We start from the raw sequence: 21,194 nt of genomic DNA, 5'->3' as shown, positions 1-21,194 counted from the left end.
TGGTCGATTTTCATTAGAGATCATTGTCAGTCGGGTATACCCATACCCTTTGGTCAGAGGCATTTTGCTAACTTCAGATTCTCTTCACTCCATCTCTAAATGCTTGGAAACTTAAAAAATCTTTCTCCTTTAATGTCCTTTATGTTTTCATAATCAATATATGTGTCTAATAGTAGAGGTGGTTACATTACTACCAGAGGATTAAACTCTGGAGTAAATTCTGAGAGAAAAAAAAGAAATGTTTAGAAGGCAGCAGTTAATGTCTTCTTAGTCAGTGGATAATGGCTTTTTGGTGCTAATTTTCCCTCGCGAGCAAGCGTATCTGCCATTACTGTCAATGCGATTTATATACGCTTATTAAAGAAAGAAAAGACTCTTGAACATGGGCCATAATGATTTTTCTTGTAACTGGGCCATGGTTGCTCCCAAACTGTTTTACTACCTTTTTATTATTTATGATCTGCATACATATTCTACTCCTTTGAGAAAAGAAAACAGACATCACTTGTTATTTTTATCACTGAACTTCTCGGTCCTGCTAAGCAAAATGCGCTTCCGTGTTTCAGAACTATCAAGAACTTGACAGTTTGAGATAATATTTAATTTTAAGCACTTGAAATTTGGGGGAGGGGGTGCTGGGGGTGGCGTTTCTTTACTATCTGTTGTCTCACTAATGGAGCTTTTAAGAAAAAACCTTGACAGTTTCAGGCTTGAGGTAGGTTCATTGAGTTAAGACTCAGATTTTAACATAATGAAATAGATAAAAAAACTAGTATAAAAGCTCAAGTGATTTTTTTTTCCAGCTTTTTATATTCTTCCTTTTATATAGCTTATTAATTCAGTGTTTCTGGTGTGATATTTGAAAATTATTAAAGCCTCCTTTTACTTGCTAACAACGCAGTAGGTCCCTGCAGAATAGTATTGAGGTCATTGAACAAAAGAACTGAAGGAGAGAGAAATGATGTCATACAAGAAACCATAAATGCTTGGGATTTAATACTATTTTTACAACTGACTGACAACAAGGAGGCATCGTGGGGAAGAAAGAGGGGGAGAGACAATTATTTATGGTCTTATTTTCTGTATTAAAAAGAAGTTTGCATAGACAAAATCAGGGGCAAAAAAAGAAACAAAAAAAACCAAACCAAAACAAAAAAAACAACTGATAGCTGAAAAGAGAACAAATCAAGGGATGGCGGGAATGCTGTTACCAGGATCAAGGATTAGTAAAGAAGTGTGGAAATTAAGCGGAATTAAGTACAGCTCAGGAGAGAGTTTTTTACACCAATGAGTTTATAAGCATCAAAATCAATTATGTATGTAGACAGTTTTTCTTGCACAAGAATAAGCACGCCTTTTATGTTTCACTAGCATTTCCTCAAAATGCCATCTAATATTTTACTGTCTTGACTAAGGAAATGGAAATCTGTCAGACTGGTCGAGGGAGGCCCACGGAGATGGTTGTTCAATCTTCATTACACCTGGGAAGAAGGTTCAGTGCATTTTCGCAGGGCCTGATCCTGGGATTGCTCTAATTAGTATTTTCATTAATATCATGGATGACGGGATAGGGCAAGCTCGATAAATTTTCCAATTATGCCAAATTGAGTAGTGAAACTAGCACCTGGAAGAACTTGATTGCAATTTAAATGACCTTTTTGAGTTTCAGAAGAAAGCAAATGGCAGTTTAATTAGGCAAGAGCAAGATGCTGGGAGCGCATCACTAGCAATGATAAGAGTACTTGATGCGGTACACTGAGAAACAGGTTCACATCTTTGTTTATTTTACCTTCAACAGTAAGATAGGTTACAGTAATCACCTTAGAAGTAAAGCTGGGATTAGGATGGGCTTTCATGGGGTTGACAGAGTAATTCGGTGGGATGCAGAGGCATGGGGGCTGAATTGAAAAGTTAATCAATAAATAAATCTGCAACCGAACTTTATTCTAGAGTGTTTAAAAAATAATTGTGCTTTAGGGTAAGGGGAGTTAATTTTACTCATATTTTCAAAATTGGGCATGCCTTGATATTGTATAGTATACCCACTTGAAGTATCCAAAACATAAATGCAAAGAAAATGGCATGCGTCCAGAAGAAATCAACGGAAACTTGGCAGTGGATGGGAGGCCAGTGTTCGGAAAGACTGGGAATTGTTCAGCACAGTAAAGGGAAGGTGAAACGTGCATATTTAACTGTAGACACATTTTCATGGTTCATTGTTGGAAGAATAGTCAACAGCCCTTCATTTTAGCGATTGAGTATCAGAAAATACACAATCTTATTTTTTTTTCTTTAAAGATTTTATGTATTTATTTGACAGAGAGAGAGAGATCACAAACAGGCAGGCAGAGAGTGAGGGGGAAGCAGTCTCCCTGCCAAGCAGAGAGCCTGATGCGGGGCTCGATCCCAGGACCCTGAGATAATGACCTGGGGCAAAGGCTTAACCCTCTGAGCCACCCAGGTGCCCCCCGCTTTCTTTTTCTTGAAGAGCATTTCTTTCTTTCTTTTTTTTTTTCTTAAGGATTTTATTTATTTGACAGACAGAGGTCACAAGTAGGCAGAGAGGCAGACAGAGAGAGGGGAGGAAGCAGGCTCCCCAAGGAGCAGAGAGCCCGATGTGGGTCTCGATCCCAGGACCCCGGGATCAAGACCTGAGCTGAAGGCAGAAGCTTTAACCCACTGAGCCACCCAGTTGCCCCTTGAAGAGTTTTTCTTTATAAAGAAATGCACATCCTCACCAAACTGGAATGCTTCACTTTCTAATGGGTTGACTTAGGACAATAATCATTGCCCTTAATTCCTCCCTTTTTCTTCCTTCTTCCCTCCCTTCTTTCCTTTCTTTCTTCATTCCTCCCCTCTTTTTTCTTTTCCTCTCTCTTCCTCCCTCTTCCCCTTCCTTCTTTTCTCTCTATTTCTTGCCTCCTTTATTTCTTCCACTTTAAAAATTCTGTAACTTTGCCTACTGAAGGTTATTTTTGTTAAGGTTATAATTTGGACAGAGATTAAAACCTGACCTAAGAAAGTTAAGTATCGTTAAGTATCCAGCCTCACCTTTTAATATCATTGCCATGTTTGTACTGTATGTAACTGAAGTCAATGGGCTTTTGAATCCTTGTATTTTAAAAAGGTGATCATTGTCATGGAAGTCTCAAGTTGGGCCTTTCTTTCAGGTACAAAAAAACCCCATAGTAATACATTATCTTCCCTTTTAGGTCAAATGGCAGGTGATCACACAAGGCTGGAATTTCATAACATAGAGACTGGCATCATCACAGAACGCCGGTATTTGTCTTCTGTCCCCTCCAACTTCATTGGACACCTCCAGAGCCTGACATTTAATGGAATGGCGTACATTGACTTGTGTAAAAATGGTGACATAGATTACTGCGAGCTCAACGCCAGATTTGGCTTCAGGAACATCATAGCAGACCCTGTCACCTTCAAGACCAAATCAAGCTATGTTGCCTTAGCTACATTGCAAGCCTACACTTCTATGCATCTTTTTTTCCAGTTCAAGACAACATCCCTAGATGGACTAATTCTATATAATAGTGGGGATGGAAATGACTTTATTGTGGTTGAATTAGTTAAAGGGTGAGTATACGTAAGTTCTTTGACCAATGAATAAAAATTTGCAAAATGGACCTCAATATCCAAACATATACATTTAACACATATGTTGGCTTCTAAGGAAGTGGGCAGGGGTGTGGGGGAATGGCTTAAATAATATATTTGCTCAGATGACTTCTTATCTTATGAAGATATCTTATAAAGTTAATAGAAAATCAGTAGAGTCTTTTATACCTACATTTTCATTTACAAGGTACAAATAATACCGAGTTATGATAATGATAAGCCTTCCATGAATTATACACTTCAGATGTGGTTTTCCTTACTATGCACACTGTAATTCTACCAAAGAGTTTCTACAAATGTATAGAAATGTGTGCTAATTACCTAATGTGAAGTAATCAGATTACTTTAATTCCACAAAATCTCATTAATTCAAATTTAGTTCTGTATCAGAATTCCTTGAAGAATTTAGAAGGAATTTTTTGTTGTTGTTGTTAAATTTCCTTGAAACGGTGAGGAAAATTTGAGGTCTTTTAATTGATTGGGGTACTCATTCCTTCAATCAGTGAACATTATAACATAGCTACAAATGGACTAGAGAACATACCAAGCACTAAAATGGGGAATGATTAGATATAATGGAAAAACAGCATGAACTGTTGCCTCAGATGATTATGTACAAAGATTCAGCAGAGTCTTTGGGGAAATTGGGAAAATGTATTAGGCTGGGAGTGGATATCAGAGCTGAGTCTTGAAGGATGAGTGCATGTTTCCCATATAGAAATAGGCATTCAAGACAAAAGGAGGGCAGGTGTAAGAAATTGGCAAAAGATGGAGATAGTGGTGGAAATAGGGAATGAGTCATGAAAGGTGACCTTCCAGTGTCATAAGGTGTGTTGTAGACCAAGATGCTAAAAATAATTTTCACTAATGCAGACAATGAGTAATCTTCCTGGATGAAATCGTATTGTTTCTTACTTTCTTGTACAACTCACTGTCTGACTTCTAACAAGCACTGAACCACATGGAAAAAAAAACAACAACGCCATTTGTAATATCCATCAAAAATTCAAGAAACGATGGCACCTTCTCAACCTTTCCTTTCTTCCCAGGTACTTACATTATGTGTTTGATTTGGGAAATGGTGCTAACCTCATCAAAGGGAGCTCAAATAAACCTCTCAATGACAATCAGTGGCACAATGTGATGATATCAAGGGACACCAGCAATCTCCACACTGTCAAGATTGACACGAAAATCACAACACAAATCACCGCGGGAGCCAGGAACTTGGACCTCAAAAGTAAGTGCACACCGAGTCAGAGTAACAGGCATGAACCCACATGGGCTCCACTCACATGGCAGGTCTTTTTTTTGGAGTGTGTGTATTGGTACTGTTTGCAAAGACTGACCAGAATTTTATTTCCAACACATGCTTAATAATACAACACACAAGCTTCTCTTCCCCTTTAATGTGGCAGAAACATATGTATTTTTAATAGCTCAAAAAATGCAACCTCTAAGAATGCATGCATGATTAAAATTTAAAGAGAAAACATGTTCTCAGTCTTGATATTACAAAGACGAGTAGGTTGCTTGCAAGTTTCTTCAGTCCCTACAGTTTTTAATCAATTTGGGGTCAAGATAACTAGATACCCAAGGAGTTTCTTTTAGAGCTTACTGAAGGTGAGGTTTCCTGAATACTTACAAAGCCTCTGACCAATAGGGGTCTGAGCCTGGCCTTTACCCTTAAGTTTCCAGAAGTGAATTTGCTAGAACATTCTACCCCCAACGCACACACGCACGCACGCGCACACACACACACATCGGAATGCTTCCATCACCAGCTGCTAAGAAAGTTTAACAGACTTTTTCCTTCCCTATTGATTTCTCAAGTGAGCAAGACTAATGCTTAGAAAACATGTCAATAATGGGAGAAAATAACAGAAGTTTCTATTTGAATGGGCCTTTGTGATTCACTAAGAACATATTCAAATATTCTCATCTCATTTAACATGGCAACAAATACTGGACCAGGTTTTTTTGTTTTGTTTTGTTTTTTTTAAGATTTTATTTATTTTTTTGACAGAGAGTGAGAGATCACAAGTAGGCAGAGAGGCAGGCAGAGAGAGAGGGGGAAGCAGGCCTCTGCTGAGCAGAGAGCCTGACACGGAGCTCGATCCCAGGACCCTGAGATCATGACCTGAGCCGAAGGCAGAGGCTTAACCCATTGAGCAACCTAGGTGCCCCAGACCAGGTTTTATCAGCATGTTTTTTTTTTTTAAATGTATATAGGGAATCTGAGCTTTGAATGGCTTGTCTAGGGATAAAAACAACTGCCAGTAAACACAGCCCCATTCTGAGGCACCCCCTCATTGCTCCCCTATCCTGATGTACTCCACAGCCCTGCAGGAATCATTGTAGGCACAGTTTTGCTTGACAAGAGCTGTTGATTTATATTGACGGGATCTTTTCCTTTGATTCAAAAGATAAATACGTGGAGAAGTTAGAGAAAGGGAAAAAGAAAATCCAACAGAACTCTTTCTAGAGAAAAATGCTCTTTCTAAATAAGGTGAAAAGTATTTCACATCCTGTAATTGTAGAATATATTTACAATCCTGGGACTATATTTGTCCAACACATAAAAATGTGTGATAATGACTGTCTTCCTTTTTTCAGAGTGGGCCTCTTGTTAACTTCAAAGCGATCCTGTTTGTGTCCACATGGCTAATAGCTTAGCTCAGGGAGGAAAATGAAATTCAAAGGAAATGTTCTTTAACAGGCTAAAGCTCTTTCTCTTTCTTCTCTCTGACTGAAGAGAATGGAGTGCATTTTCCGTATTTTCCTATTTTGTAAGTCCCTCTGTTTTGTACAGGGGGTTCAGGTGGTAATTATCAAGGGAAAAGGAGAGTTTGTAACATTTGGTGTCCTGGTCATGTCAGCCACCAAAGCTAAAGCTGTATGGTATTCCGTTTGTGGAGAGGGAGACCTCAGTTAGCATAAATGAATTTTACTGGAAACTGCGGCCACTGTGTGGGACACTAACGGGGCTGGAAAAGAAGCCGTTCCTGGTTGGTGGATGTCTGTGACCTGCACAGACCTACATACACTTTGAGGGTATAGCGAAGTCATGCAAGGGACTGGGTTCTAGCTCACTGGACAACCAGGACACTGTCTCCTGAGGTAAATATTTGCTTATTGTTCATTTAAAAAATTGAAGTGAGGGTAATAGGAGGTCATGGTATAGCTTTCTTTCCGGTGTGTTGGTGGGGGACTTTTACAAATCTAAGTGACCCTCGAGCTGATTTTTATCAAAACATTGAGTGTTTCATGATTCCAAGTATAAGAAAGGCTTTATTTATCTACAAAGCAGAAACTAAAACAATGAGTTGAAAATTGCATTTTATATAATATTTAGATACTAAGCAGTGGATTCTGACTGAGTGCATCTGTATTAAAAAAAAAATCACTATTTAAACTTGAAGTAAATTTCCCAGCTGAATAGAGATTCTGCACTAATGACAACCCCCTTTACCTCATGAAGTTCCTGTGTGTTTCCAAATTTATCAGGCTATGCCAAAAAGTGAAAGTAAGTTTCTAAAATTGAAATTTAAAAATTAAAAGCCAAAGCTGTGGGCTTATAAATTAAATGTGTGGTCCAATGGTGATTATCACCCCAAAGAAGCCCGCTTGCCATGTGTGCCACCCACATGGGGCTTAAGAAGGGAGCATGGTCATGTGGCAACACTTTGCCTATCTTCCATCACCACGAACTTTTGTTGTATGTGGTGAGAGGCATTGGCCAGATGAGGAGTGTTTACTGAGCACTTTCTCTGTGCAAAGAATGAAGAGTACATTTTTTTTTTAAAGATTTTATTTATTTATTTGAGAGAGAGCACACACAAGAGCAGGGAGGGTAAGAGGGAGAAGCAGACTCCCTGCTGAGCAGGGAGCACTGATGCCAGACTCAGTCCAGGACAGGCAACCAGCTGAGTCTCTGAGGCGTCCCAGAGAGTGCATCTTTGAAGAGGCGGAAAGAGTTCCTGTCCTGAGAAGCTTTCTGTCCCATGGAGCAGATTGACTTGGGGCATTTGCAGGATAGAGAAGAACAGGACACCCTGGAGACACTTCAGTGCATTAAAACGAATCTGGTGGCACCAGGGAGAGTTTTAGGGGAGATTATGTTTAAGGGATTTCGGAAGGATGAGTAAAACAACCAGGCATTTTCTCCTTTTCACCTGGACACCCACTGGAATTAGGGAGGGCTGACTGATATAGGAGAGCATCCAGGAACTCTTCACTCTGAACTGAACAGCATTGTTTTCTTAGCGTGCTAGTCACGTAGAGTTCAGACACTCTAAATATGGGAAAAATAAAAGATGACCTATTTTGGTCCATTGTTTTATTTCGTGTATATTTTCCTTTAAAGAATTAAAAGAAAGTTATCCTATTTACTCTACAGTCAAAGTCTCGGCCACAATCTTTAGTTCTTCTCAAGGTGAGGTCAGCCAACATTACCCCTTCACAGTCATGTGGTGGAGTTCATGAGATGCAAGTTTCTGGATCCTGCCTCAGACAGACTGAAGCCGTAGACACTTGAGAGTAAGGTGCAGGAAATGGCCGGTGTCTGTATTTTTGAAGACCACTCACTAATGTAGATGCCATGCGTTTCAGAACCCTGAAAAGATGCGGTGTCCCTGTTGAAGCAAAATTTAAGTCACTCTGGAATGCGGTACAAATCCTGGTTATACTTTTATTTTAGAATTTTATTTTTGTTTTGTTTTATCAGGCCTGGTTCAAAGAGACATGGATAGGTTACTTCAGGGTTATTTTAAGTATTTTTTTTTTCCTCATGTTACCATACCGCAAAAAGACACTAGAGGGCAGCATCAGGCCATGAAAACTTGCCTTACAAGCCTGAGGTGGAGGGGAACCTCCACAGGCTCTCCTTGTGCTGAAGCAGTTCCTTTGTTTTCAGCCATTTAATAATGTTTGGGGCCTTTATAATAACGTATGCTTTTATCTGCATCTCTGTGTCATTATATAGAGAGGAATTTAGTGTAGAAATTTGCAAGCTAGGAACCATTTATTCCATTCTCCACCTTGACTCCATTGGAGATGGTCAGAAATGGGCAGGAGTCTAATGATCTTTCTCAGGGAGGAGGAATCCCATGCAGGTGACCTTGTTCAAATTATCATTCGTGACACTGCCGAGTTCTCAGGGGGTTCTGTGTCTCTCCCTGCTGATACAGTTTTGCTTTCATCTTTATTTCCCAGCTGTTTGTGTTCTATTCCCTCTGGCTATTATGTACAAGCTGGATCACGCAATGAAAAGAGCAGCATAAATTTGCTCTCCACAATGATTTCCTAGCACAGCTGCGCATTCATTGTGGGACTTCTGAGTCCTGCCCCCTTTAGAGAGACAAAGGGCTCGTGTAATTCCTCCTTATGTTCCTTCTCTTGTTCCTGTATTTGGCACATTTATATGTTTATATATGTATGTATATGAGAAGGAGCGAATATTGATTGACTTTCTACTAAACACTAAATAGATTTAAATGAGGTTATTTTATTTCATCCAGGGATTTGAATTAAGGTCAGTCTTGCTCATACATTAATCTAGTAAAAGAACAAAGATAGGCAGAAAGGATGGTCTTTAGCCCCTGTTTTCCAGGGGCACCCTTCTTTAGGGCATTACTTAAGTTTATCCTTTAGCAAATTGAGGATAATTTACTTGATTGGGGGGGGAAAATAGATTTCTGAGTGTGGAGAATACAGTGCCCTCAGGTGGCCACTTAGCAAACTACTTCCCAGTGAATAATCCCCAACTAGGTCAGCCCAGGCAGAGTGTGAGCCTTTGTTGTCCCACTCCCTCCTTATCCCTTGCCCTCAAGGGCTTTGAGCAAGCTATCGCTCTGTCTTCCTACCCTGTCCCTTCTCTCCTTTTGACCGTTATCTGCTTTTTAATCTTCTTGATATTCCTCCTTAAATCTTACTTTGAAAGCAGCCACCTGCTCTTGTTTATCCTGTGACTAAGCGCCTGAGAGTTTCCATAATCAGAGACAACCAACCAGGACTGCCCTTTCAAATACTTGCAGCCTCTCAGCAAAGACTGAAGATGAATAGTATTCACATTCTTTTCATCTTGATGGTACGCCCGTGTCTCTCCCGCTCAGCTACCTACCCTCTGCAGTCCTGAATATTACACCTATGCTCCCCTCTCTCTGCCCTTTAATGTTGCCTTTTGACAAATCATTGCTGCTGTTCTTGCGTGATTCAGATTTTATTCCCATGTCCCGATCATGTTTCAGTATGCCTGAGCTGTGTATTTTCAGACTGTGTGCCTTGCCCAGACAATTTGCTGAAAACGAAACTTTCAGAGAAGAGTCCAACTCTGAGTAGAGCCTTTTAAAGCAGAAGATAGCATTGAAACTGGAAGCAGGCATCTGTTGTCCTGTTGCTTAAGCTGTCTTTGTGAGGGTTTTTTTTTTGTGTTTTTTTTTTTTTTAATTTGTGAAGAGCTGAGATTTACTCACATTACTTTAGTTAATGGGAGATTATTTTAAGGATCCATTAGAAAGAGAGACAAGAAATCCTTTCAGCTGATGAACAATGAGGCTACTCAGAGAATAAGAACTTTGTTCTGATTGTCATACTAGGATCTCAAGAGCAGCCCTCCCAGGTCTTCCCTTGGACATGAATATCCACTGCTCCCTAATTTCAAGCTCTACTGCCAATCCCTTCTCAATGGTGTCTTCTCCCACTTAGAGATAATTTCTCTCTGTTCCCTGCCTTCTCCTGTGCTTGGCTTCTGCCTTGTGGCTTCAAACTATTGCTTTTGTTCCTGTACATTACCACTTTGTCTCTTCCTCTCTCTCTTCATCTCACTTTCAAGTTCCCCCAATGACGTGGTCTCATGCAGTGAGTGGACCTTCCTAGAACACAAGTGCATGGGCTTTTGCCCCACTGTTCTTGGTTAGGCTTACTTCTTCAGGCCAAGTAGCTGTACACACAGAACCAAATTTGCATTGGCATAAAACCCGAACTTGAAAGATGATCTCTGGGAAGGAGGTCATGAGCTGGAAGGCTCTGTGAGCTTCTTAAAAGGGAGTGGGGTGATTAGTTTATTTAGAAGGGCCCTGAGTGTCATGCCAGAGGTGAGGAGGAGGGAAAGAAGGGGTTCAAGCAAGAGGGTAGAGTTCAATCTACAGTCATTCCTTTGGCTTCACTGCAGAAGATGGGGGCAAACTGGAGAAAAGAGACCACTTTGCAGGCACAGTACAGAATAGAGACCATCAGGCTCTGAGTATGTAAAAGCAAGACTTGACATCTGTTACTCTGTTTCCCACACAAGAATTGAAAGACAGTTAGAGATAGGAAACAATTATTTCTCTCCTGGTGTCTCCAATGGATTCCCAGGCTTTCCAGATATCAGTCTAAGTCTGGTCTTTTTACTGCAAAGCCTTTGTGAGTGTGTTCAAATCTCACTGTCACCCCCACTCCCCATGAGACATCTCCTCCCCATGCCCAGTTGTCTTGGACCTCCTCTTTGACCTAGGGTATGAAAGTTCCTCCTTCTGCTTCCTTGGACCAACTTAGACAAATGAACAGACTGTAAGTTCTTTATTCCCAGTCAACAATTCTGCTTTCTTTTGAATTCCTCCACTCATTGTATTTGTTTTGGCGTCTCTTCCACATTGGGCATAGGTTTTCTATGTTTAAATTTTTCTACGCCTTCTAAACCTATTGTTTGAAGTTTACCTTCCCACCATTAGGATCATAGGAGCTTAGAGCTCAAAGTAATCTGAGAGACAGACTGGTCTGAGTTGTTTCTTTTACAGATGAGACCAGTGTGCTCAAGGGAAATGTGCCAGCACCACCATACAGACAATTAGTGTTTCTAGATCTGGTCTTCTAATTCCCAGTTGAAGACTTTTTACCATAGGCCAGGGAAGACAAGTTTCATTGCTCATAGCAACTCAGTTGGCTGCAGGTGAAAGCCTGGAGCAACACGGTGAAAAGAAATCTGAGAATGTCTATGGTCTTTTTGGAGAAGACTCTTCATGTGGTCGGCCCTAGGCTCAAGATGGAGACTGGTGGTGTGTTGCCTTTTTATTTCTGGGGCAACTTTAAAGGCCCCAATCCTCCCAGTTTTCAGTTGCTTTAGGGCAGGTGATACAGGTGCTTAAAGCCCCGATGCTGGTTACTGCTTACCCTTGACACTGGCTGAGCTCTGACAGCCACAGATCTTGGCTTATGTGCTTGGAATAGCAGAGAAGAGGTCTGTTCCAGAGAAATAGCCTATCCCGGTCTTCCCACGGCAATGTTTGGGGTCCTGGAAACCTGAACCAAGTGCTCAAATGCCTTTTGGACAACGTGCCCATTTACCATGTCCCAACAGGATAGTGATTAGATAAGAGGAACTTTTAAAGCTGGTGACATTTATGCCAGGAGGAGAACATGCCTTCAGGTCCTGAGGTGGGTTCTAAAGGATCAGCTACAGCTCGTAAGACCTCACCTCATTGTAGCTAAGCCTTCAGTGTTCATCTCTCTTCAGGGAATGCCTGGCATGCAGCTGAGATGTCTTTTTAGAAGATGAGCTTCTTGGTCAAGAGCTCCTGGTGTCAGAGCCATCCGAGAAGCCAAGTTTGGTAACATTTCTCTTACCGAAGAAGTACTTGGGTCTTCAGAGTTTTCATGGGCAACCTCTTTTTTTTTTCTTCTTCTTTTTTTCTTTTTTTCTTTCTTTCTTTCTTTCTTTCTTTTTCTTTTTCTTTTTCTTTTTTTTTTTTTTAAAGATTTTATTTATTTATTTGACAGTAGATGGAGAGGCAGGCAGAGAAAGAGAGAGAGAGAGAGAGAAGCAGGCTCCCTGCTGAGCAGAGAGCCCGATGCGGGACTCGATCCCAAGACCCTGAGATCATGACCTGAGCTGAAGGCAGCAGCTTAACCCACTGAGTCACCCAGGCACCCCTCTTTCTTTTTCTAAAAGGAGATTTAGACAAAGATCTTTGTGGGTACAAAAAGCATAAAACCATTCAGACTTACTTCAGTGAAAAAAGAAGTGACTCAACGTATATCCTTTAAGGAACCTAAGGGTCAGAGAGAAAAAGTTTAAGGCTGGACCTCATGAAAGCTGTATTTGGGAAACCTGTCAGCGACAAGTCAGCATCTTCACTCTCTTGGTCTCCCCTGGGGCTGTGACTTGCTTTCTCTTGGTTCCCCAAAAGCCCTCATTATTCTCCCTCTCGGCACACTGGCTTCCCTGCTATCACAGGCATTAGGAAAGGGACCTGGCTTTTCACCCCTGAGCAATTCAGATACCCACAAGAGGCTCACTTGAGTTTCAGAGTCCTAGTGCCAAATTCTTGGAGAGTAAGGTTGATTGGAACATAACATCGTCTCTGTGACTAGAATGAGGGATGGTAGGAGGCAGGGTCCCTGTAAAAAAATATGAATTCTCTGGATTTGTTGGAAGAAATATTTTAACAGACTACTTGGGAGACTAAGTGGAGCCATCGAGGGCTCTGAAAGGTGGTCTATAAGCTCATATGCAAAAATCAAGGTGGTGTGTCTGCGTTGTTCTGGGCAGGGTTGGGGGTCAGAGCTACAGCCATCAGATGGTAGAAAAACTCAATTTTGCACACCACCAAAATGTTCATATGATTAAATTTATAAATGCTTGCATGGATAAAATTCTCCTGTGGGTGGAGTGAGACTGTTGATCTGGAATCAGAGAGAACACATGATATACAAAAGGCAGAAACAGAAGTCAGAGGCTTTTTGGATTTTGGGGAAACACAAGAGAGAGAAAATGCTAGATTTTTATCCTCTGTGAAATTGGAAAGATTTAAACCAGGCTCTTCTAGATCTATAAAGGACAGAGCAGCCATGGCTGACTTGTGGGTAATATTACTTTTGTTCCTTATAGATCTCAAAAGTAAATATCACTGTTACTTTCCGCCGTGATTCCATTTAGTTAGGGTTTAGTAATAATGTGGATCCAGCCCTCTTCTACTGTGACCCAGAGATCACAGTAGTTTTCAGCTTCTCCCTTTAATCCTGAACAATTCCTCTTGAGCCATGGTTCAAAATCAGAACAGACTGGAAAGTGAGTTGGGCTTAGGACAAAGAGCCAATGCTTCAGAGCCATTTCCACCATCCTGACCCTCGTAGCAAAGCACATTTTTCATGCTACTGTGCTGCTGAGGCCCTCATGTTTTTGACACGCTGGAAGTTACCTCCAGTACTACTTTGGAATTGCATTAGGTCAATGAGGCTTTCTTATTAATGCCTCATTAATGTGGTTTTCTCTTTCTGCCCTTAAAAAGGGCCCTTTCTTGACTTCTGCAGTTAATTATTGTGTTTTTTCTTGAGGATAAGAAGCAATATAACATTGTAATTAAGGACTCTTGCTCTGGGGTCGGAAAGGCATAGGTGAAATAGCATCCCTTCTATTTATTTTATGTGTGTCCTTAGGCAAGGCACATCACTGTTCTCTCCATCATCATGTACCCTTTGTAAAGCATCAGCTGAGAGGTTTACAGAGACGATCTCTTCAATTTTCATGACAAAGTGGCCAGGTTGCCATACTAAGCTCCATGTTACAGATGATGAAACTAAGGTGAGGTTTCGGGAGGTTAAACATCTCACCAAAACAGTAATGATAATGATATTAAATATTAAATAGTTATAATAATTATTTTAACCCTTTCTGAGAACTTATCATATCCCGTGCACTGTTACAAATATTTCACACATGAGATCTCATTTCTCAGAACGGTTCCCAAGATCAGCCAAAGTGTTCTTTGAAACTTGAGCATTTATAAGAAGAGGGGATTTTGTAAGGTTCACCTGGATATGAAGGCATTGACAATATTTAGGCCACTTTTTCCAGGTTTCTTAGAGGTTGCTTATTAACATTCTTAGGCAGGCAGCACAAGGCTCCCCCTCCTCTCTTGCCCCGCACCCAGTCTGGCTTCATTACACCCACTACTTACATTGCCCACAGTCAGTTCCCCTTGAAGCCCCGAGACTGGAAAAAGACTTCTCCAAGCCCTTTAATGTCGTGTGCTAATGTACACTATCTACAACACAGCAGACCTTTGGCATTTATAAATTGTACATGCCTGGTTCAATCTATTTTTGATAAGCTTGATGTTCTGAGAAAGAATTATTTGTTCTTTTGCTGGGACACAAGTTTGAACCATGCACAGCAACAGGGTCATATGAAAAACTGAATATTTTCATGAAAGAAACTGTCTCCTGGCCTGGCATTTGTCTTTGTTCTCTGTTCAGGGATGTATAAACCGCCTTCATTAGTGCCATCAGCATCATAATTAGTGACTTATTAAATAATGTCATTTATTGAGTACCTGGTGTCACACACTGTATTAAGGGCTTAAATGTGAAATCATTAAATTAAATAAGCATGATGTTCAAATATAATTAAGCTACAGTATTATTTTTTACCTCAAACTATCACTTCAAAATGTATTTGTACCATATACTGGCTAAGAGGAAATGTTTGGGCTCACTCTTAAGACAATTCTATGATCATTTTACATCATGGAAGTCTTTAAAAAATTTTTTGCAGTCAGGAAGTGTTGGGTTGTCTGTCTCAGACTCAGATTATTTTATCTCTATTGTGTTGGTCCTTCAGCCAGAATTTAAATTTTGATATTCTTTTCCTTTTTTTAAAAAATTTTTTATTTTTTATAAGCATATAATATATTTTTCCCCCGGGGTACAGGTATGTGAATCACCAGGTTTACACACTTCACAGCACTCACCATAGCACATACCCTCCCCAATGTCCATAACCCCACCCCCCTTCTCCCAACCTCCCTCCCCCCAGCAACCCTCAGTTTGTTTTGTGGATTAAGAGTCACTTATGGTTTGTCTCCCTCCCAATATTCTTTTTCATAGGTGTGGCTTCTTAATCTTTTTGTTTGTTTGTTGTAAACATTTTATTTATTTAACAAAGAGAGAGAGACAGCAAGAGAGGGAACATAATCAGGAAGAGTGAGAGAGGAAGAAGCAGGCTTTCCGCAGAGCAGGAACCTGATGCGGGACTGGATCCCAGGATCCCGGGATCATGACCGGAGCTGAAGGCAGATGCTTAGTGACTGAGTCACCCAGTGACTTCTTAATCTTTACAACAGTTAGATGAGTGAGATGTTAGTGTTTCCACAGTACAGATGAGAAAACAGAGACTAAAAAAGGCTGAGTTCCCTAGAAATAGAATTTGAACCCAGGTTTGTGGAAGTATTTAAATACTACTATGTGTATTTGCCAACACATAAAATGGAATTTCTTCTGAATGTTTCTAGTGAAAGATACTGCTTTTTTAACACTTAGGGTGAAATGTTATATAGTAAAGAAAAAATTCCCTCTTCCATATAAAACTTCAAACTTACACATGACTACGTTTTATAGTGCTGAAGATTTCACTTGTGGTAATTATAGGAGAACTAGACATTTCTACATTGAATTTCCACATGTTCTTCCCACCCATATGCTTGCATAGAACCTTTGTATTGGTTCTATCTCCTTAGCCTCTGAAATCTTTCTCAAGCATAATAGCTAACAATTTTTAAAAATATTTTATTTTTATTTATTTGACAGAGAGAGAAAGAACACAAGTAGGCAGAGAGGCAGGGAGAGAGAAAGGGGGAAGCAGGCTCCCTGCTGAGCAAAGAGCCCAATGCAGGGCTTGATCCCAGGACCCTGAGATAATGACCTGAGCCGATGGCAGAGGCTTAACCTACTGAGCCAGCCAGTAGCTAACATAGCCCCATAGCTAACAGTTTTAACTGTCGAATGTCTTTAACATGTATTCTATAGAAATTTATGTTTATAGGTACTTAAAACCAGGTCCAAGCAAATTAAGTACTTGGTTGGATGATTGAACATTGGCCGATCAGTCTTCAGCTGGTACCCTGGTAGGCTATTTTCAGTCTGTTCTATTGTTAAGCCCTTCCTTGTGCTAGCCTTTAGGGAAGGTTAACCACACCTTCCTGTTACCCTTTTTGTCACTGTTGTTAAGTATTTGCATTTCTCCTTAAGAGTAATTTAAATATTGGAAAAACAAATTATTTGGAGATATGCAGTAGGGAATTATAGTATTCCAGTGAGATTTTATAACCTGATAGAAAATATTCCATCTTCCAGGCACAGAAAGAATCCCTTCTTTGAAAAAAAAAAAAAATGATAGAGAAGTTCAGATACTTAAGAAAAAAAAATAAGAGTTTTATTTGACTCTATAAAGCTCATGTATTTTAGAAGATTTTTTGGCAATGTCCATGAAGTTTTTTTTGTGTACTTTATATCAGTTTTGTCCTTCCGTGCTGTCCAAAACCCATCGGTGCCTTTACCCTCTTTTATTCTGTATATCTTACTTGAGAACAGATGTCATTTTTTTGACCTGCATTAAACAGGCCATTATTATGGGAAAGAGGTGTTCTTCTAAACTTACCCCATATAGCACTAGCTCTTCCCCACCCAAAATAAATGTTCCTTTATTTTGAAATAGGAAAAGAAAATTTCTTTGAGTTAAGGAAAGTTATTTTGAAAAAGAAAGAAAGCCAAACTGCTATACAGAACCACTCAAAATCTTAGGAAAGAGAAGATTTGCATAGGTCCTCTTAGTGGTCCCTTAGTTATAAGTCTGCGTTAATTTCAGGAACAGTCGTTTCTAAACTCCTCCACCTGCTCTATTCCTGTCACTGGGATGGTTTTTAGCAAAAATAGGAGGCCACGTAGTGTAGTGGGAGAAGAGGTAGCCTGGGGGTTGGAGTTTTTGGTGTCGTTCTCCTGGTACTGGCTGCATTGTCTTGGACAATTAGCTTACCTTTTCAGAAGGGTGGTTTCCTTACCTGCACACTTGGGGTTAATAATAACTTCCTGCCTATCGGGAAGAGCTGGTGTGAGGATCAGATAGAACAGGAGGTGGCAGAGCACCCAAGCCGAGGCTCTGTGCACGTTTAAGGTATGACATTAGCTCGGAGATGGAGAACCTCCGCAAGCCACGTGCGGTCCTAGACAGCATCACACACTGAGTGAGAAAGGAAACCGGAAGTGGTGACAGGACTGTCTGATGCTAAAAGGATGTCTGAGGTAGCTACACCGGCTGTCAGTCGGATGAGGAACGGGAAGAATAATGATGCTATCTGAACTGCGCTTTCACCTACAGGCAAGTTTACGAAACCATGAGACAAAGTGAGCTTGGCATGAATTTGCATGCCTGAACTCGTACCCCATCTGCCATGGTGTCACTGGCGTGGAGTGGGTTTAGAAGAAGATGGATTGCTACACACACCTCCGTAGCAATTCCATTTTATTATTTCCCATTTAGCATGCCCACCAGCTTTCCCTCACAGTCTGTTGGCCAAACACACAAACAGAATCTGTCTTCGCGTTGTAAGTTTTGTAATTCTCCTTTTAAAACAAAAATTCTTTTTTTGGTCAAGTTTGTTTTGAAAATATCAGATAGAAACAAAAACTTCAGAACGGCGAAAGCATTATGTGTCCTGTTTATAAACATAATGACAATATTAACTCTTGATGCTCACTACAAGGAAAACATTAAAGTCTGGATGTAAATTTGATCAGAACCCCCCCCCCCACACACACACACACAGAGACACATACACCTGTCATACACCAGTATTAAGTTTGGCCATTGAAGAATGCAGGTGTCCTCCTTAACTGTTGGTAGGAGGCAGTTGAAAAATAGCTGCCATATCTAAAAATCAGATTGAGGAGTCCTAAGAATTCTACCCACTTGTCAGGATTGTGATACCGAATATTTGTGTGGAAGCAAATTGATTTTGTCTTGAGGAGATTACTCTGTTAGCATGCAGTTGAGCCACCCGTTGCCCTGGGCTTCTGTGTTAGTGTGCACGGACTCCTGCTAAAATTTATTACTGTTACTTTCCTCCACTGGCCAAGATACTCTAAAACATTCCTGTATTTTGGAATAGTGGAACTACCCAAATTGGCTACTTACCACTTTTAATATACAAGTGTACAAACTAGTTCAGAGTCAGTGAATGTTGTCATAGTTTCAGTGGACATGTGCTTGGAATCAGGCCCTGCCATTTTCTGGCATTGTGGCCTTGAACCATAGCGTCTTTATCTCTGACATGTCTCCAAGATAACTGTTACTCCCTTTTGTCACTCAACAGGCAAACATCCAATGAAATGATACATGGCCAAGTACTCACTAAAGTTTAGAATACTGCACCAACATCAGTCATTGTTTTACTCTAAAATCATGGCTCTTTTCTGCTTTTGACAATGGCAGTGCTTGGGACTCAAAGTGGTGGGGAGGCTCTCTCTCTCACCCAGACAGGGCTCTACATTTAAATTCCGTTGTCTCTGTGACTTTTGTGAAATGGAGAGTCTTTTTAGCAAAAGCAATGTACTGTTGGATGTGGAGCCTGCTGTAGGATCAGGAATCCCTGTGGCTGGCAAGGAGCTAAGACATAGTAGCAGCAGACCAGAAGTCCTTGAGTGGTGGCCCAAGGGCTGCATGGCGTGAGACCACAAACTCATAGTTAGTGCACATTGGGATGAAGAGACTTCCCAGGGCAGAGCATCAGGAGTCCACAAAGTTAGCTTGGTGCTGATCTATGGTCACAAATAGTAAATGCATGCCTCTCTGTGATGCCAACAGGGGAACAGAATTGAAGAGTCTGGAGAAATAGTTTAAAAGGTCCACAGTGTGAAGTGTACCTATGGAGGCCACATAACTTAGATCGTATGTTTTTATGGAGGAACACAGAGAATGACAGAATAGCCAGAGACAGAATGAGGCAGAGGGCCAGGGTGGGCTGGAGTTTCATTTTCCACAAAGATTTTTTCAATTATTTTAATGGCAAAACACTCCTGAGGGGCTTCTCATCAGCACACATTGATAGCCTAAGCTGTTTCTTTCTTCTGTCTTTTGTCTGCCTCTATCTGCAAATAAATTCAATATATTCTACTTAAAATGGATCGTGGATTGGGACACCTGGATGGTTGAGTCAGTTGAGTGTCTGACTCTCGGTTTTGGCTGGGGTTATGATCCCATGGGTCATGAGATCAAGTTTGCCTCTGGCTCTGTGCTCAGTGGGGAGTCTGCTTGAGATTCTCTCTCTCCCTCTCTCCCTGCCCCTCTCCTCGCTTATGCATACCCTCTCTCTCACTCTTTCTCTCTCAAATACATAACTAAATCTTTTAAAAAAATTGATCATGGATTGCTCTATTAGAATGGAGAAAAAAAGTCACTGCATTGAATCTCTTCATGAGTTGGATGGCTTCACTTCTGTGTTCAAGAAAGGAGTCAGTACAAGAAAAGTTCCCCAAAATTAACTTCATTATTTCTTAGGTGGAGGGAATGAGGGGTGAACACGACTGCTATATTCATATAACCTTCACTTCGTCTTTATAGTTCAAGTGATTATTTAGTGAGACCAATCCATCCATTCATCCAGTTACTCAGTGATTAATAAGGGAAAATGAGAACATAAAGATGCTTAGCACAGAAAGGTGTACGAGAGGAAAGGTAGACAAGAACTGGAAAAAAAAATTTTCAGAGGGACAAACGTCTGAAGTATTAGCAAAGCTAAGTCATCAGTTCTTGGCAAGAATTTAAATGAAAGGCGTGAGATCCAGAATACAGTGTGAAAATGATTCTGATTCAGTTTGGATAGCAAGGAGATGAGAAATGTGAATGCTGTAAACAGGAGTGTCTAGAAGCAGTTTCCTAGTGCAAGGGAGAGACGGCGGCTTGATGTTAGGCTGAGCTTAGAAAGCCAGGGTAAGCCTGAAGATAATGGGTTTACAGGTGTTTACTACAGAGGTAAAGCCAGGTTGTTTTAGGACTAAACCTTATAAATCAAGAAAGACTAGGGTATAGAGAAGTTAGGGAACAACTAATAAACCAAACTGGTGACCGTTGAGCATCCCCTCAGCAAAAAGTTTCTAAAATTAACCGGCTTTTTAAAGAGACCTATAAAGAACACAGATCTTGTGTCACACCAAAATACCTACTGAATTGCTAACTTTGACTTGAGTGTTGACATTTGGTGCCCTCCGATCTTAGATGGGGTCTTGGTTGGTCCTTGTTGTTCAGTCCCATGTGTGGTTTGTTAAAAGTTTGCATTTGTCTACTCTTAAGCCTTAATGTGTTACAGAAATATTAATGACTCCCATGCTTTTACCTTCAGTAATTTAACATAATTCCTTTAAGTAGTCAGAGGAAATAGTGACAAGTAGTCAGAGGAAATAGTGACTTTAGCTTTCTTCCCAGAAAACAAAACGAAACAAAACAAAACAAAACAAAAAACAAAAAACAAAACAAATCATAAAGTAAATAAATGAGTTTTGTTCCCTGGGGATTAAAGATGATTTTTCTTCTAACAGGGCACACCTATTATAAAAACAGGTCTAGATTTAATTGTCTGTCAAAGAAAAGCCTGTATTAAGGTATGTGGTCAAGATCTGACCTGTGGATGTTCATTTGCAATGTGCAACAAAAGATTAAAATTGAAGGTAATGGTAGAAATTTGGGGGCAGAATTCCCTTGTTTCCTGGGGTAAGGGAAGACACTTTTCCTGCAGAATAAGTCTCAGATA

At 40.5% G+C, this 21,194-nt stretch overlaps 1 protein-coding gene across 27 annotated transcripts in view; it reads left to right on the top strand.

The window, feature by feature from the left end:
* Positions 1-21,194, top strand: part of NRXN1 (neurexin 1) — a 1,166,070-nt gene that overhangs the window by 566,547 nt on the left and 578,329 nt on the right. For all 27 annotated transcript variants that reach the window (XM_032352097.1, XM_032352096.1, XM_032352106.1 and 24 more), the window contains 2 exons: positions 3,213-3,594; positions 4,686-4,876. In XM_032352097.1, coding sequence (XP_032207988.1) covers positions 3,213-3,594; positions 4,686-4,876 — 573 coding nt within the window. The remainder of the gene's footprint in view (positions 1-3,212; positions 3,595-4,685; positions 4,877-21,194) is intronic.

Source organism: Mustela erminea, chromosome 7, assembly GCF_009829155.1.
Source record: "Mustela erminea isolate mMusErm1 chromosome 7, mMusErm1.Pri, whole genome shotgun sequence".
NCBI classification, from domain to species: Eukaryota; Metazoa; Chordata; class Mammalia; order Carnivora; family Mustelidae; genus Mustela; species Mustela erminea.
The sequence above is the reverse complement of the archived record's forward strand: the minus strand, read 5'-3'. Positions and strand labels throughout refer to the sequence as shown.